Source organism: Microcebus murinus, chromosome 27, assembly GCF_040939455.1.
Source record: "Microcebus murinus isolate Inina chromosome 27, M.murinus_Inina_mat1.0, whole genome shotgun sequence".
In the NCBI taxonomy this organism is placed as follows: Eukaryota; Metazoa; Chordata; class Mammalia; order Primates; family Cheirogaleidae; genus Microcebus; species Microcebus murinus.
This window is the reverse complement of record NC_134130.1, coordinates 9,430,548-9,446,786: the sequence shown is the minus strand read 5'-3', so window position 1 is coordinate 9,446,786 and position 16,239 is coordinate 9,430,548. Positions and strand designations below refer to the sequence as shown.

Here is a 16,239-nt window from a genome sequence, read left to right as displayed (position 1 = left end):
TAGTACAGCATATGTCATAGGCAGAGTAATTAAAAATTTTTTGTCATGTATTTTAGATTGCCGTATTTGTCTCATAAATGTCTTCTTTCTAGATATTTTCTTGGAGAGATTAACTCAGTATCAAAAGACATAGGAAAAGCAGATCTAGTATATTTAGTCATTCAATAAACAATTTGTATTAGCCAGCAGTAGTGGAGAAGGGAATTCTCCTGACCACATTATTAATTATTGGAGTCCCTGTAATTACACGCTTACATACGAAGATTTGTGTTATTATAACATCAAAATCACTTATGAACCAATCACAAATAAAATTAAATCATCTCTCCCTTCAGCCATCCTTGAAGTTTTGCAGTGCATTACCTATGTGGCTATATGAAGTAGACCTTTCTTCTTAAGATTAAAATCTCCCATTGATTTTTTAATACTCCAGACTTTATGCAAATACAGATCACCTGCAAATTGAAATTAAATTCTTATACAAGATACATGCTATGGTCTGAATATATGTACCCCTGCCCTCTAGATTTCATAGGTTGAAATCTACCCCTCAAAGTGATGGTATTAAGAGGTGGGGCATTCGAGAAGTGGGGCCTTTGGAAGGGCTCTGCCCCCATAAATAGAATTTGTGCCCTTAGAAGAGGCCTAAGGGAGCTTGTTAATAACTCTTTTTGCCTTTCTGCCCTTTGAAGACACAGAAAAGGCACCGTTTAAAGGAACAGGCTCTCACCAGACACCGCATCTGTCAGTGCTTTGTTTTTGGACTTCCCAGCATCTGGAACTGTGAGCAAAAAATTTCTATTGTTTATAAATTATCCAGACTAAGATGTTTGGTACACTGGTTAGAAAGGACCAAGACGATACAGATTTTCTAGAAGTAGATAAAAGTGATGTTGGAGACATCTTCTAATATTACACAAAGCCACTAACCAGAGTTATGCCTAATTAAAGGTCAGCTAACAACTGAAGAAACAATCAACAAGGATAATGACATAACAGATACTCGAAAACAGAACTATATTCAAATAATTACATTCTGGATTAAGAAAGCTCCTTGGAAAAACTGATGAAGCCTTAAATATTATTTCAGAAAAGGATTTTGGGAGAAAAAATATTCTCCTATAACCCTGCTGCAAAAGCCAAACATGAAGTGAAGATATTGTTTGTGGTTTATAGTTCTGTCAAAAAATTAACCATTTATTCTAAGAATATAGCTTTCATTATAATCTAAATCTTATTAGATCAAAGATAAATTAATTTTCATAGCCTGTGGTTCTATTTTGCAAGCGAAAGTTCCAAACAAAACCTTTTCACTGATTTTTTTCCATTTTGATAGGATTCACTTTAAGTGTCTTTTTTTCTGGAATTAATTATTCCTATATGGCAAAGATTCCCATAAGGCACTACCTTGGAGATCAGGGTAAGAATAAGGAGCAACCCTAGACAAATTAAGTGACCTCTTCTCTCAAACTTTAAGTGTATATTGTGTTCAGAAATGAAGTTATAAACATACTGGATTTTGCAGCCATATGAAGCTAGTATAAATGTATATAAAGATGGAAAAGATGACTGTGAACATGTCCAAAAGAAGGATAAAAAGCAGCAGATAAGATTCACGAAATCTGGGTAGTAGCTCTAATCAGGCAAATCACATCTATGGCCTAGGTTGGATCTCTATTTTCTCTTCTCTTTCCTGATTATAGAGGATTTTGGAAAATATGCACATTAATGATACCGGAAAAAAAACACACATCATTTTATTTAAACCTGGTGAGGCAGGCATTAACAATTCTACTTTCTAAAATATGAAGCTAAATTAAATGGCTGAACCAAAGCTATTCTACCACTTGGTGGCAAAACCAGGAATCAATTTCAGGTCTCCTATTCTAGGTATACTGGATAATAAGAATATAAACATTCCCAGAGCATCAATGCTTGCCATGAAGAAGGCACTCCAGCACATCTAGTTGAATCTGAAAGTCAAAGTCAAATTCAAGCAGAGAAGGCAGAGAGAATACGATCACTTACAATAACACATTCTCTAACTTAATCCTTTACTTCAGATCATAAAAGGATAGCAATGCACTGAAAAGAACATATGATAAATGTGTTTGAGAATCATTATTAAGGTTGCTGGATTCTGCAAGTAAAAATACAAGATACCCAGCTAGAACTGAGTTTCAGATAAACAATGAATAATTTTTTAGCATAAGCAGTATACAAATGTAACCAGGTGACCTGTATTTTATATGGCTACTCTAATCATTCTATGTTCTTTTTCTTAACTGAAATTACTCGTGGATAGACAACAAAGAAAAGATAGGTTCTATGTAGCATACTAATGAGTTCTACTTATCAAATCTAAGTTCAATCTTATCAAATCACCAATTTTATCATTGAAAGCATACAAAGGACTACCACCCACACTGTGATCTGGTATATGATAATTGAATCTTTTAAAGCTCTCAGAGTAATAATCTGTGGTAAAACTAGAGAATAAAATTCTTCCTTAAATCAAGTACTTTTATTTTGCTCTCAAAACCACTACACACACACACACATATATATATATATATATATATATTTTTTTTTTTTTTTTTTTTTGAGACAGAGTCTCACTTTGTTGCCCAGGCTAGAGTGAGTGCCATGGCATCAGCCTAGCTCACAGCAACCTCAAACTCCTGGGCTCATGCAATCCTCCTGCCTCAGCCTCCCGAGGAGGTGGGACTACAGGCATGCACCGCCATGCCCGGCTAATTTTTTCTATATGTATTAGTTGGCCAATTAATTTCTTTCTATTTATAGTAGAGACGGGGTCTCGCTCTTGCTCAGGCTGGTTTTGAACTCCTGACCTCGAGCAATCCACCCGCCTTGGCCTCCCAGAGTGCTAGGATTACAGGCGTGAGCCACCGTGCCTGGCCACCACCCCATATATTTTACAGGGACAAAACAAACTTCAATCTACTTATAAAAGGGACATTTACTAATTGCTAAAATTTCTTAGGATTACAAAGCATCGAGAGGCTGAGTTTTCAGCCATCAATCCTGGATTCTAATCTTAGCATTTGTTATTAATGGGATATGTGACCAGCGCTAAGCCATTTTCTTCCTCTAAGTTTCAATCTTATCCTCAATCAAACAGGGAAAACACCACAGGCTCTGACCTCTTTAAGAAATGCATGGTACTGTCTTTAGCAGAGTATAAAGGCAAGAATATCAAACTAGCAGTCAGGAGATGATTCCAGTTCCAGCTACAACACGACTCAGATGTGATGCCTAACCAATACAACTTCTCCAGAGTTCAAGTTCTTCAGTGGTAAAAATTATCTGTTGTCTTAAAAGCCTATTAAGACCCCACAATAGCTTACATTAGCAATAGGCCAAGAGGTGGTCCCTTGGGTCAGTCAGTTCAGCCTCTTTTGCCTCAACTTCCCCATTTTTAAATAGGGGACAAACCTCTTGACTCCTTTTCTCACTGCACAGGGTTGATGTATGAGTCAAATTAGAAAACCCATGTGGAAGCACTTCAAAATCCCTTCTGTACATGTAAGGTTTTGCTATCTCCTACACCCTCAGTACTCATGCCAGCGAGATGAAGAGCAGGGGTAAGGAACAAGGGCTATTCATTTCCTCCTAAAGTTCAGCCAAGAGAAAAAGATAAGGATGAAAGATTGTGTTCCTGGTGGTGCAAGCCCACAGGCAGAGGAGGCCTAACAGGATTTACATATAGTTTAGCGACATGCACCATCAACACTCAAAATCTTTGGCCAAAGCAGATACTTTCTTCAGAAGACCATTCTTTACAGAATCCCTCTAAGTTGAAGAAGGAAAAGGAGAAGGAAGAAGAAGGCAAGAGGAGGTGGGATGGGGAAGGAGGAGGGAAGGGGGAGGAGGAGAAGGGAGGGAGGGGGAGGAGAAGGGAGGGTGGGATGGGGGGAGGAGGGAGGGTGGGAGGAGGAGGAAGAAGAAGAAGAGTTTAAATTATATCACAGCCGTCTGAGCAAAAAGAACAAAACAGAAACAAGTTCCCCTAAGGCATCCGTACCCTTTGCCACGAGCACTAATAATTTAGCCTCTCCACTCTCACGTGGAAGCATGTCTTCGCCAGCTGCCTTGCAAACCTGGGAGCAATCAGAAAGCACAGCGGCCCTCTTGAAGTCTTGCAGTTGATTTAACTTTTACAAGGCTGTTAATGAAAGACAACAGGCCCTTGACACTTGAAAGAAAGCCACGGCCAAGGCAAATGCAATGAAAACTGATGCCAAGAAATCTCACTGGTGACAAGTTCCTAATGTTTAACATCCCATTCAAATCTTCCCATCTCCCCACCAAAATCTGTTTCATTACCTTCCAGCCCCTTATTTTTCCTACCTTACCTTATTATACAAAAAATTTCTGACCTCATAAGTGAGTTGTATTATACACCCCTTTTAAAATGGGTAAATTTGGTTTTGTTTTTAAACTTTTAACAATATGTCTTAAGAAAAGTGGAGAAACACTGGAGGATACTAAAGTCAGTGATGGGCGTCATTCCTTGCAGGTGACACCAGAATATCACCTGTGAATTCACACTGATACAGCCCACAGGTGATGCTTATGGCTGATATGCCCTTTCCCACACCAAGCAAACAAAGAACCCAAAAGATTCCTAGATGGTATGAAATAAAAACAAATGGAAGTTGCCAAAAACTCACCATGAGTCCTTGTCATCAATGTGACTTCAATCTTAAATTTCAAATATTTTTAAACAACGAATCCAATCAGAAGCTGATTGTCCTAAGATGCTACTTCAGGGAAGACTCCCACAGCTCAAACTGCTCATGTAATAACGACTTAATATACAAATATCAGTGTCATTAAGAATAGCACTTCACACATTTTAATTTCACGAAGCTTCTCCATAGCTTTCACAGCACTGCATCCCTCAAGATGACGTCACAGTGCAGTTGGAGCACAGCAAAACTACTGAGTTCACGCAGTCACCTGGTTCCAGCAGCTGCTGTAGGAAACCGCTAAGGTTGACATTTCCAGTGTCACACATTTTGAGTTTTTAGTAATACAGTGGAATGAATAAATTCATTTGTGAGTGACAAAAAAAAAAAAAAAAATCAAAGGAATTCTGGGGGCAGGAAGCTAAGTGGTGAATTGTCATCAATTTTCACAATGGTTTTAACGAAGAGTCTATTTTACCAAAATGACACACATGGCAGAAATAAAATGCTATATATTTCATCTACATACATGTTCTATGTACTCGTTATTTTTAAAGTACACAAAAAGTGTAGCATTCTTAAAATGACATTCAATTAACTTAATGATAAATTAAATAGTGGCAAACTAGTACTGTCATACCTTTTTATGGATATTTAAATAGGATATTTAAATAGTTTTGCATGTTGGGTATACTTCATATTCTCTAAAAATTTTATAAATTTATTAGTAATTATTTATTATTCATTAAAAAATGAAAGGTCATGTATAACATATAATCTGGGAAAAATCAAAACTACCCCCCTTTGCAATTTCTCATTTTCACTCAAGATTTTTATAATCCTATCACAGGAAAGAAAGCTACAACCTATAGGTTTGTGTTTTAGAAATTCTCCACTAATCTAGACAAGTCACAGCTTTTTGCAAATGACTACTATCTAGAAGTATTAAACAGAACATGCAAAACTTCTTGGCAGGACAGAGGGACGGAAGCTCTCACACTGCATTTCAATATGATTAGCAAAAAGGGCGCGCACGCGCGCGCGCGCACACACACACACAAACTTGCACACACAAAGACAAACACCTGTGCCAACAAGGGGCTCATGCAGCAATAATTTTACTTTCTACTAAAGTGGAACGGCTCACTCATCTTACAAAATGAATTTTGAAAAGACAGAAATGCCTTAAAAAAACATTCAATATTCCAGATGTCTTGAAGTGGAAAAATAATTAAAATATTTTGTCTAGGGTTTATAGACTATTTCTTGGCTTCTAGAAAAGTAAGGAAAGGAGAAGAAAAATTTACAAGGCAAAATAAAATTTTGATATAAACATAATAACCTTCATGAGTTAAAAATATAATAAGATGAAACCTACTTTTAGAGCAACTAGTTTAATATGTTTTGCACTCTTGCCTAAAATAATGTATCAAAGGATAAAAATTCTTTGAAAATATACTGTACTTAGGGTATTTGTGTTCTAAAACTAAAAATATAATTGTAATGGCCTAGTACCTACATTTTCAGCCACTCTATTTTAAAATGTCATTTGAGATTTCCCAATTTTTATACTCTAAAATTATACATGGAAACTAAACTCACTTGGGCAAAGTCTCTAGGCACATCATTAAGTAATGTGCTCGAACATAAAGAGGCCCTGGGAGACACTTTAACCTCTTCCTGAGTTAGAATCCTCATGACATTAATGCTATGAGCCTTTGCTTTGCTTCCGTTAATACTGACACTGAACTTCATTCAGCAGAGCCTGGTGGTTGAGGACCCTAGGTGAGCAGACTTAGGGTTCCACCCCAGACCCACCTTTCTAAGAATATGACCTTAGGGACATCATTTACTCTCTGTAACAGAGACCATGGTATTTACTTCATATGGTTAAGACAACTAGAAGAAATGACACATGTAAATGATAGCCAAAGTCTTGCACAGTGTTTCATACATGACAGTTATTGGTTTTATGTTAATTGAACATTAAATGGAGTGTATTTTAAAAAAGGATTTTTTTGTTTTTCCTTAAAGAGAATTTATTCAATGAACTTACATGCAACAAGTAGCTATTGGTTCTTTTTAAGCCCCCAATTTAAAAGCACTAATGTTCCAACAGGAAAAAAAAAAAAAAAGAGTTGTTTTAATGTTAGTATTTTTTCAAATTGAAACTAAAAATCATGGACTCTCCAGATCAATAACTACACTTACATATGATATAATCTTCTGAATTCTACGATAGGACTAGGAGCTAAACATTTAAGTGAGAAAAATAAATGCAAGAATATAACCTGTCTATCCCTTACTGCTTATAAATTAATTTTCCAAAAATAAGTTATAGATTTAGGGACTATTTTTTCCCAAATCAAAACTAAAACTGTTTGACAACAAATGTTAGAAAACATACAATAATTACCTATGATGAAAATCATAGCAATATTCAATAATAACCCTAATTCTAAACTAGAACACAGTTTTAATACTGGATAAAACAATGCTTTGACACTCTGCTATAGGCAATTTGGGGATTAAAATTCGCTGTTTTAGTTCTTATCCAAGGGAGCTTACTTGGGGAAATTCTAAAAGTAGGCTGATTCACCCTTTGGCCTCAAGGATGGCCACAGAGCAAGTTCCTTAACCAGTAACTTTTGGAGGAAATTTGTAAGAATGAATTTTAATGTTTGTAAGTCGATTATTAAAATGTCATACCAGAATTACAAGGAGTGTATTAAATATTCTGACTGGAAAGGATGGTTGATAACTTGTATAAAAATCTGTCAAAAACATCTGTAGGAAAAATACAAAAATAATTCATGAAAAAATAATGTTGGATATTTTTCCTGCTCTTGGATCCTTATTTTATACAGTTTTAGTTATATTATTTGCATAATTTGACCTGGATCTGCTACTCAAATTTGGAAAAGTACTTAAAAGAACGAAACTATTCAATCTGAGAAGTTGATACTCTGCTCTCCTGGTAAGAAATCAAGAACTGTTAGAGCTTCAAGAGATTTTTAAGCTCATTTATGAATCTCTCAGCCTTGACTCCTCACTCCTTCTCACTTCCCATCTTAAATCTGGGCGTTATGAACGTGTGCCAGCCACAAAGTTAGTTAGCAGCAAAGCTGGGAACAAAATTTGGGGGGGTATAGGTTCCCATCACAATTCCCTTGCCAGTACCTTCCACAATCCCACAAAAGGTTCTGTTCAAACCATTAATAAAAATTCATCTAGGAAAATGAAAGAGACACTTACAGCCTATAAAATCACTATCTCTTGTTCATTTAATTCCCATCTACCAGAATAGGGGAATGGCTATCAAAGTGTGTGATTATATTTAAGATGCTGATGATTCTCAAGGTAAAATGAAAATCATACAAAAAAAAAAAGAAAGGCATTATTTCCTTTCATTTTCTTAAAACCCTATGAGGAAAATGCTATTACCTCCATTTTACAGAGAGAGTAAATAATGTATGTAAAGTTATTCTCTTAGAAAGGGTTGTTCGGGGTTGAAGTCTGTCCTCAGTAGGGCCCTTAACTACCATAACTAGAAGTAAATTTTAAAGGGCTCAGAAGAGTGGCTACTAACCAAGTAGTGGTGCCAGTCCTTGAGGGACATTCGGAAATGTCACAAATGAGGGTGGTCCTGGCATTTAGTGTCTCAAGTCCAGGAATGTTGAATGTCCTGCAGGGCGCTGGACAGCCTCTCACAATAAAATAGCAGGGCCCCACCGAACGCCAACGTCCTCTTTTGGAGAAGCACTGGTTTAGATGAATAAAAGATTAACAGACTATAATAAAGTATTAAACAAAATAGAAAACCTGAAGCACCTCCAAGTAATATCCTCCAGTAATCTCTACTCTGATGTTATAGTGAGTAGCTCACTTAGGGCTGGCATGGTAAGGAAATACATGCTCTGCCTAAAGTTATTTAGTATGTGCAAGCTTTCTCCAGCTATGAAAACATCTGAGAAGCTTACTGGGACCAAATATAAATAAAATGCAGAATGGCTTCATATGGTTTTACATTCAAATTTGACTGAGAGTTGGAAGGGACATAATGTTTAGTAATTTTCCATGCATTCACAATTCCATGGTATGAAAGATGTTGCTTAAAGAAAAACCTACTACATCTGAAAGAAAACACAATAACTGAATCTATGTGGTAAATATGTAAATTGATTTGCTTTGCAGTTTGGACATGGCAGAGACTGAACTAGATCGGTGTTTCTCATTAGAAGGTCTGAGAAGAATTCAAAACAAGTATGTTTTGGAGATCTGTACATTTTCTATGAAAATGTTTTAATTTTTTGTTTTCACACTGATCATACTTAAAACAAAAAAAAGGTGAAAGACATATGCTTTAAATTACAGGAATGACTTATCACCAAGTATGGCCCTGCAATTTTAGCTCTCAGGTTTATATTTGTGTTAATGAGAAAATAAAAGAGGTAAATTTAAGATGCAAATATGCTTTTTTAATCAAGTAAAAACTTAAAGCTGGTATGCTGTGCTATAGGAATAAGGGTTTCACGACGGTTCAAAGAGACCCAGCAGAAGTGAGTCACCACAGGGTAACTGTCGCAAAGGCCAGCCAACCTCACCTGCAGTTAGGGCCGTATTTACTTTGCAAGGGTGATTTAATAAATGCTGTCAATTTGCATTTGGCTCTGGTTTTATCATTTTGTTCATTATTAACTTAAAATGTATTCTGGCATTACAGTTGCATAAATGTTGTAACTACGATGAAATTACATCTACTTTTATTTATTCTACTTTTAAGAATTCCATGTTTAACATTAAAATAAAAGAAGTCATCACTAGGTATGGTAGATATCTGGAACCTCTGGGTCTGCCCACATCACTTTCTTTTGAGAATTTTCCTTCCCCAATGACATATCATATTATGCGATATTGGCTCCAACAAAGTAATCAGACAACCCTGCTCTGCTGGATACAACGATTGGTCCAGAGTAGCCACGTGACCCACGTAAGGCCAGAGTAATTTGGGAAAATATCAGAAGTTTAAGATCCACATATACTTACCAGGAAGAAACTGCCAGCACATGAAGATAGCATGCAGGAAAATAAAGCCAACACAGCACAGGGCCAAAAGATAGATCGATGGACAGATGGGAACATGGATAGACAGATGGATGTGTGCAGGAAGGGGTAGCAGGCAGACAGACAGATTAGAGACATAGTAGAGACAGACACACACAGAACCTTGGAAAGAGTATTTGATCAGCTGAATTCACAGCTAAACCAATCCCCAGGCACTTTTGTTATATGAGTCAATTCTGTATGGTTCAAGTTGGGTTTCTGTCACTTGCAACCAAAAGCTTTCTAATATACTGGAGATCAATGAGATCACCTTTTTTTTAAGAGGTACCATTACTTAAGTTTGAGAAACTGGATTATATGATCCCCTATAACTCTAAAGCTCAATGACCATGTGTATGTGTGTGTCTGTGTTTCAATTATTTCATCAGCTCAGAAGATTAGGATCTTCTCTCTTCTTACATCTCCAGCAAAGGCATTCAACAGAGAGTAGAAAAGACGATTCTTATTTTTTATAATTATCACTACAGGTAAACTATGAAATGGGGATCTTTTCTCTCCCAAGTTTAGGTGTAATAAAATTATTCAGAGAAGATAATTTGCAACAAGTTAATCTTACAATTCAGAATGGGGGGGGGATCCCCTCTCTCCTGAAGAATAAAGAAGATAACAACTGCACATAAGACCTTCAAGGCATGTTCACTACAAACCAAAAGCCAGGGGGGGAAAATCTATCTTTCAAGGCTTTAAAACAAGGTTTGGAATATTTTACCAAAATGATTCTTATAACCTAACACTCAGTTTGCTTTACCTGCTGTAAACAATTGGTTGACAATAAATATAAATTTCTACCATTCAGAGAAAATGAATAAAATACTTATATTGTAAAAACAAAAATAATTCAAAATAAAATGATAATAATCAAGTCAGTAAATAAGATTACAGAGCTAAATATCAAATGAATGACTCATGTGGAAAGATTTTCTTCAATTTTTATTCCTAGGTATGTAGCTCACAGGCACTTTTGCCTGAAAACATGATATAACAGAAATTTCCAAGCCACATCCATCAGCTAAAGCACTGGTCAACTGAATCTACATCTGCACAGCTAAACTAATTTCACAGGAAGTCCTGCAAAGTCAGTAGCTAGTTTGCATCCTAAATTCAGAAATTAGTCATTTTTCAACCCTTCACTATCAATCAACTCACTGATTTATTTAATTGTCCTACAGTCTCTACCAAAAGCTTATCCTACCAAGAGGTTTGTATCCTACAATCAGCTTGGGGAACAAAGAATAAAAGTAACTCAACACAGCAGTTATAGGATTAATAGATTATTAGGTTGAGAACTGTTTGGGGGATAAACTAATAAATACCACACAACTCTGTTTAGTCTTTTTTCAATTACAGAAGAAATCTTCCAAGCAATTCAAGCAAAGTTCTAAGTTAATTCATGTTTTCAAATCTAGACAAAGGGGTGCCTGATCAGGTAAGGGTGAAGGTACAAACTTTACCTACACAACTTGAAAAGAGTTTCAAATATTTTAAAAGAAATGACATTTGAGACCAGAGTCAAATCATTTATTTAGGCAGAATTAGAAAGGAAATTTTGTGATATAGCACAATCAAAATATTAAGAGTTCCTAATCTTGAGGTGTTAAGAACATGATCTCATGAAAATACTGGCAATTTCTACAGTTCAGATCATAAGCTCAAAAAAAATTTACTGAATTTTAAAACAAGCCTACTTAAGTTTGTGTTATACTCAGCAAATCAATTTATTTCAAGATATCCATCTATACTAGTTGCCATTGCATTAATGCTACCACATTTATTAGGAATCATGATCATGTAGTTTAGGCCCTAAAATGGGCCTGAATTTGAAACTTTGAACAAACCAGAGACAGAAGAACAATGAGTAACATCATTTTCAGGGCCTCCCTCAGATTCTTCCAGGCAGGAAGAATTCAATCCATAAGAGTACTTCAGGGGCACTAAAAGGCAGTTTAGAGATGACTATATGGACCCTGATTATGAACAGTACAAGGGGAAAAGGTTATTATTGCACCAGAAATTACCCTCATAAAAATATTACAAATATTCTCAATGTTAGACAGGGTCAATGCACAGAGGGTTTTATTTCTTCAACACTAGCAACTACCTAACAGAATATGCTCAACAAATCATTTGTCTGAAAACTGTGAAAAAGTTTACATTCCTATACGATTATGGAAAGAAGAATATTTAAAAATGGGATCGTAATATTTTATTTTAAATCCATAATCTGGTTTTAATGTAAATACCCTGCAAATAAACATGCTACGGCTTTTAGAAATGAGAAAAGAATTATAAAGAAAAAAGAAAGAATCCCAAACACAGGACCTGGAACCTCAATTAATTCAGCACAGCTTTGTACTGTCCAATAAAAAGTCTATCACAGAAAGCTACATCCAACTGTAAAACTTCTGTTTCTGGACTTTGATCCAAGCTGTCATAAAAACTTGTCCTCACTTAATATCGCCTTTTTCCAGTATATGCCAAATATTCTCAAGCTTTTGCCTGGTACAAAACAAAGCAATAAAAAGTCAATCATGACACCCCTACAACGCTAAATGACCTAAAACATCACCCACAGTTCACAGAGTTGATTAGTAATTAATGAAAGGTATAATAAAGGTAACTTTATTCGAATATGCTGTCAAGAATAACAACAGCTGTTAAGTGGCATTAGCACCAGGAAGGCTTCATTTGTAAATGCATGCACATTAAAGCCCTGAATTAACACAGTACCTCCGGCCTGTAGTTCTGCAAATCATCTACAGTTGTGTGAGTGGGAATTTTCCAGGCGTAGTTTACTAGTCTCATATTAATTTTTATGACAATAGATTATGTTATGAATTGTTTAATTGACAAGAATGCACACAAACAGGTTGTGATAACTAAAAAGCATCTATTTCTATGCTACAAGCTATAGTTTTTAATAAAGTGCTTAGCTTTGTAGTTGAAGACAGTTACAGGAAACGGTATGACATAGCAGCATAACTGCTTTAAGGGCAACCAAAATTCCCAGGTGTCTGAAAATTAAGGAATGCCAGAAACTTCATTATGTTCAATGACTACCATTGAGTGCAGATCATTCGGTCTGGGACTAAGATAGAGACACATGCATAAATGTCAAATGACAAATAATATAGAAATAGTTCCATCAGCAAGCTTTGGTTACTGATGCAGATGGTCAACCTGAGTGAAAATAAATTCATTTCAAATCTTAAAACACGCTACATGTCTCTACAGAACTATTTTGTTTTGTGGGTTTCTTGAATCACATGATTTTATTTCACACCTAAAAAGTGTAACAAAAGGGAAAAAGCAAAGTAATGATGCAGGCTTCCAGTTTAAAAAGAAAAATTCTTAGCTGCAAAGCTAAAATGTATGCAGTAAATTTTTACCATAATAACGTGAACTACACTGAGATTAGTAATTTGGCATTTTTATAATCAACTAACGTCCAATCTCTTATTCTTAAGTCTCCAATTAATGCCACCAAATATAAAGCCAAGCTGGAAGACTGTCTCATGAAAAAGGACTTCTGGCTACACCAAGTAATTAGATTACATTCTTTACAATGACAACTCTCAGCACTTTGTAACTCCTAAAATTGAGGGCCTGCACTACTCTTAAATATTTTACACTTTCACTTTCCAACTTAAACTAGACATAAACTCTTCTCCTAAAAATATACATAGGCACAAATATATATTACAGAAAGTGTTCTGCCTGTTGCCAACATCAACTATAATTTTAAAACCCTAACCAAAAAAAAAAAAAATTTAAGTCTTTTGGAATCTCAGATGATCTCAATTTCACGAACAGGGCAATTTTGAAAACTAGGATTCTAATCCTATGCTACTCGAGAGAAAAAGTAATGGGAAAAAAAGGTAACTTAACTCTTTCAATGTTTTTTCCAATCAAATGTTGCTACATTTTTCTAAGTTTTGGCACTCTGAAAATGAACTGTTCTCATCGATGAATGCTCAAAAACTATCAACAAACCATCCCAAATTTATGTCTTTAAAGGAAAGAGGGAGAACAAAAGAATATTTATGCTGATTTACTGGACAAATAACTTTTTTCTTTAAACTGTTAATAACCTGCCTAAAGGACATCCCCAACACACACTTAAACAATCAGCCTAGCTCTCTGGCCACCTCCCCATCCTATGTTCCGTAATTCCATGAGCGCAGCGGTGGGAATGTGCAAGAGTGCTTGGAAACGCAGGGCGGGCGGATGGCCTTGGAGTTGCAGGTGACCCCTGAAAACCGTGGGCCCCCAGCAACTGATAATTCTAGACCTAGACAGCCTTAGTGCCTCACCCTCACCTCGCAGAAAAGTGCTGCTTAAAAAGAAACCACTTCCAGGGCCACCCTCTGGCGCCCCTGCTTTAGGATTCTGAAGGAAGAAAGCGAAAGCGGGGAAGAGGACTTAAAAAGGAGGGCTGGGTAATTAAACAGGGGAGACAAGATTTGTCCCTGAGCCTCATCTGTCCAAAAACCCCGAAAGGGATTAAATCAAGACCAACTCTGAAGGTTCCTTAGAAAGAAACTGGATTAAAAAGGGCCTAACCTAAGACCCCAAGGTAACAGACCTGAAAGAATAAAGAAAAGACAAAAAAAGCCAAACAGTCCATTTATAAGGAGGCATCACCCCGCTGCTGTGACCGGGCGCCGCCACCCAGACCGGTCCCCAGCGCCCCCCGCCCGCGACCGAAGCCAGGGGATGCTGGAGGGAGTACCTTGTTTTGTCCCCAAAGGGCAACATAGCCAACGCGGGAAGTTCGAGTCCGCGCTCCGCCGTCGCCGGACTCCGGGAGGCCGCACGCAGGCCGCGACGCGCCAGGTGGGGCGAGGCCGGGACGCGGCGCCCGCTCCCCTATGGCCCCGGCCGCCGCCGCCCGCTCGCCCCGCGCCGCGCCGCCCCCTGGCGGGGAGCGCCCGGCAGAGCCCAGGCCGGCTCCGCCACCATCGCCGCCCCGCGCGTCAGCGACCGCCCGACGGCCGCGAGCCCGGGTCCCCTCTCGGAGGGTGTGTCCCGGTGTCACCCGAGTCCTGCCCGCGCCCGGCTTCCCGCCAACTCTCCGGGCTTCTGGGGACCCGCCCGCCGCGCGCCCTCCGCTCCACCCCCGCCCCCGCCCCGACGCCCGCCCGCTCTCCCGCGAGCGTTTCCCACGCGCCGCCGCCCGCCCCCCGCGCGGGAAGAGCGGCCGCGGGGGTCCCCGCAACCCCGCGGAGCCCTCCCCGCGGCGGGGCAGCCCCGGCGGAAAGCGGGTGACAGGAGCGCGCCGACAGCCGAGGGCTGGCGGGAACAAAGCGGGCGCACTCACGTTGGGAGCGTTCCGGCCAGTCGCCGCCGCGGGCTCCCCGCCCCGCCGGGCCCGCGAGGGGCCGGGGGAGGAGCGGAGCCGCCGCCGCCGCCGCTGACTGGGAAAGGAGCTTCCGGAGCGGCGGGCGCGGCTCGGTCCCCGCGGGGTCTGCGGCGGGTCGGGGCGCCGGGAGGGCAGAGAGCCGCTCGAGGGGCCGGGAGCGAGGAGCGTGAGGAGGACGCCGCTCGCGGGACCCGGGTGGGGCGCGCTGGAACTTGTGAGCAACTCGGGCGGACGCCGACGCCCGAGTTTCCCGGCCGTGCTCGCTTCGAGGGGCGCTCGCCGCCGGGGGAAGCGCCGGGGACCTACCCAAAGCCGGGGCCTGGCGACGGGCCGGCTCGGCGGGGACGAAGGGGAAACTCAGCGGGGGCAGAGGTCAGCCCCGGGCCACGCTCCGCGCCCCGCCGGTCTCCCGCGGGTCCTCTCCTTACCTGGTGGCTTTCCTCACGAAGTAGGAGAAGGTGAAGTCCCAGTGGTCGTCCAGCCACGCTTCCACCGAGTCGCGGTCCCGCTGCTGCCGCCGCCCGGGGCCGGGGCCGGCGCGCTCCATGGTGGCCCGCGCGTCGCTGCCCCGCGGGCGCCGCTCGCCGCCGCCGCGCCCTCCTCGTGCGGGACGGCCCCGCGCACGCCCCCTCGCGCTCCCCGGCCGCGCTCGCGGGGCGCGGGGCCAGCGCCGCCCCGCCCTCCCGGCCTCGCCGCCCCAGGTGTGGCGGGCGGAGCCGCGCGCAGCCGCCCGCGCTCTCGCGGGCTCCGGGGCTGTGGCGGCCGTGGCGACCGCGACCGGCGAGCTCTCCGGAAGCCGCGGCCGGGAGGAGCCGCGCGGCCGCTGGGGTGCGCTGCGTGCCGACCGGCTCCGGGAAGCGCGCCGAGGGCGCCGGGCGTGTTCGCTGCGTCCCCGGGAAGGGCAGGGTCACGGTGCGGGGACCCATCCCGGTGCCCGACAGTGAGAGACGGTGCCATCCTGGGCGCCCGTCCTAGCTCCCTGGGGTGCAGTGGGCGTCCCCGTTTCCCGGCCCACACTCGGTCCCGAGGCGCGGGGACCGCGTC

The 16,239-nt window shown here is 40.9% G+C and overlaps 1 protein-coding gene across 3 annotated transcripts in view; it reads right to left on the bottom strand.

Annotated features, from left to right (window-relative positions):
• PDE5A (phosphodiesterase 5A) overlaps positions 1 to 15,767 on the bottom strand; it is a 124,197-nt gene extending 108,430 nt beyond the window's left edge. The window contains exon 1 of one of the 3 annotated variants that reach the window (XM_075998317.1): positions 15,624 to 15,767. In XM_075998317.1, the coding sequence (XP_075854432.1) occupies positions 15,624 to 15,742 (119 nt within the window). In that variant the 5' untranslated portion in view covers positions 15,743 to 15,767. Of the gene's footprint in view, positions 1 to 14,565; positions 14,904 to 15,153; positions 15,235 to 15,623 lie in introns of those variants that run through there. The other 2 variants (XM_075998319.1, XM_075998318.1) reach the window with 2 other exon arrangements.
• Between the last annotated feature and the right edge of the window lie 472 nt (positions 15,768 to 16,239).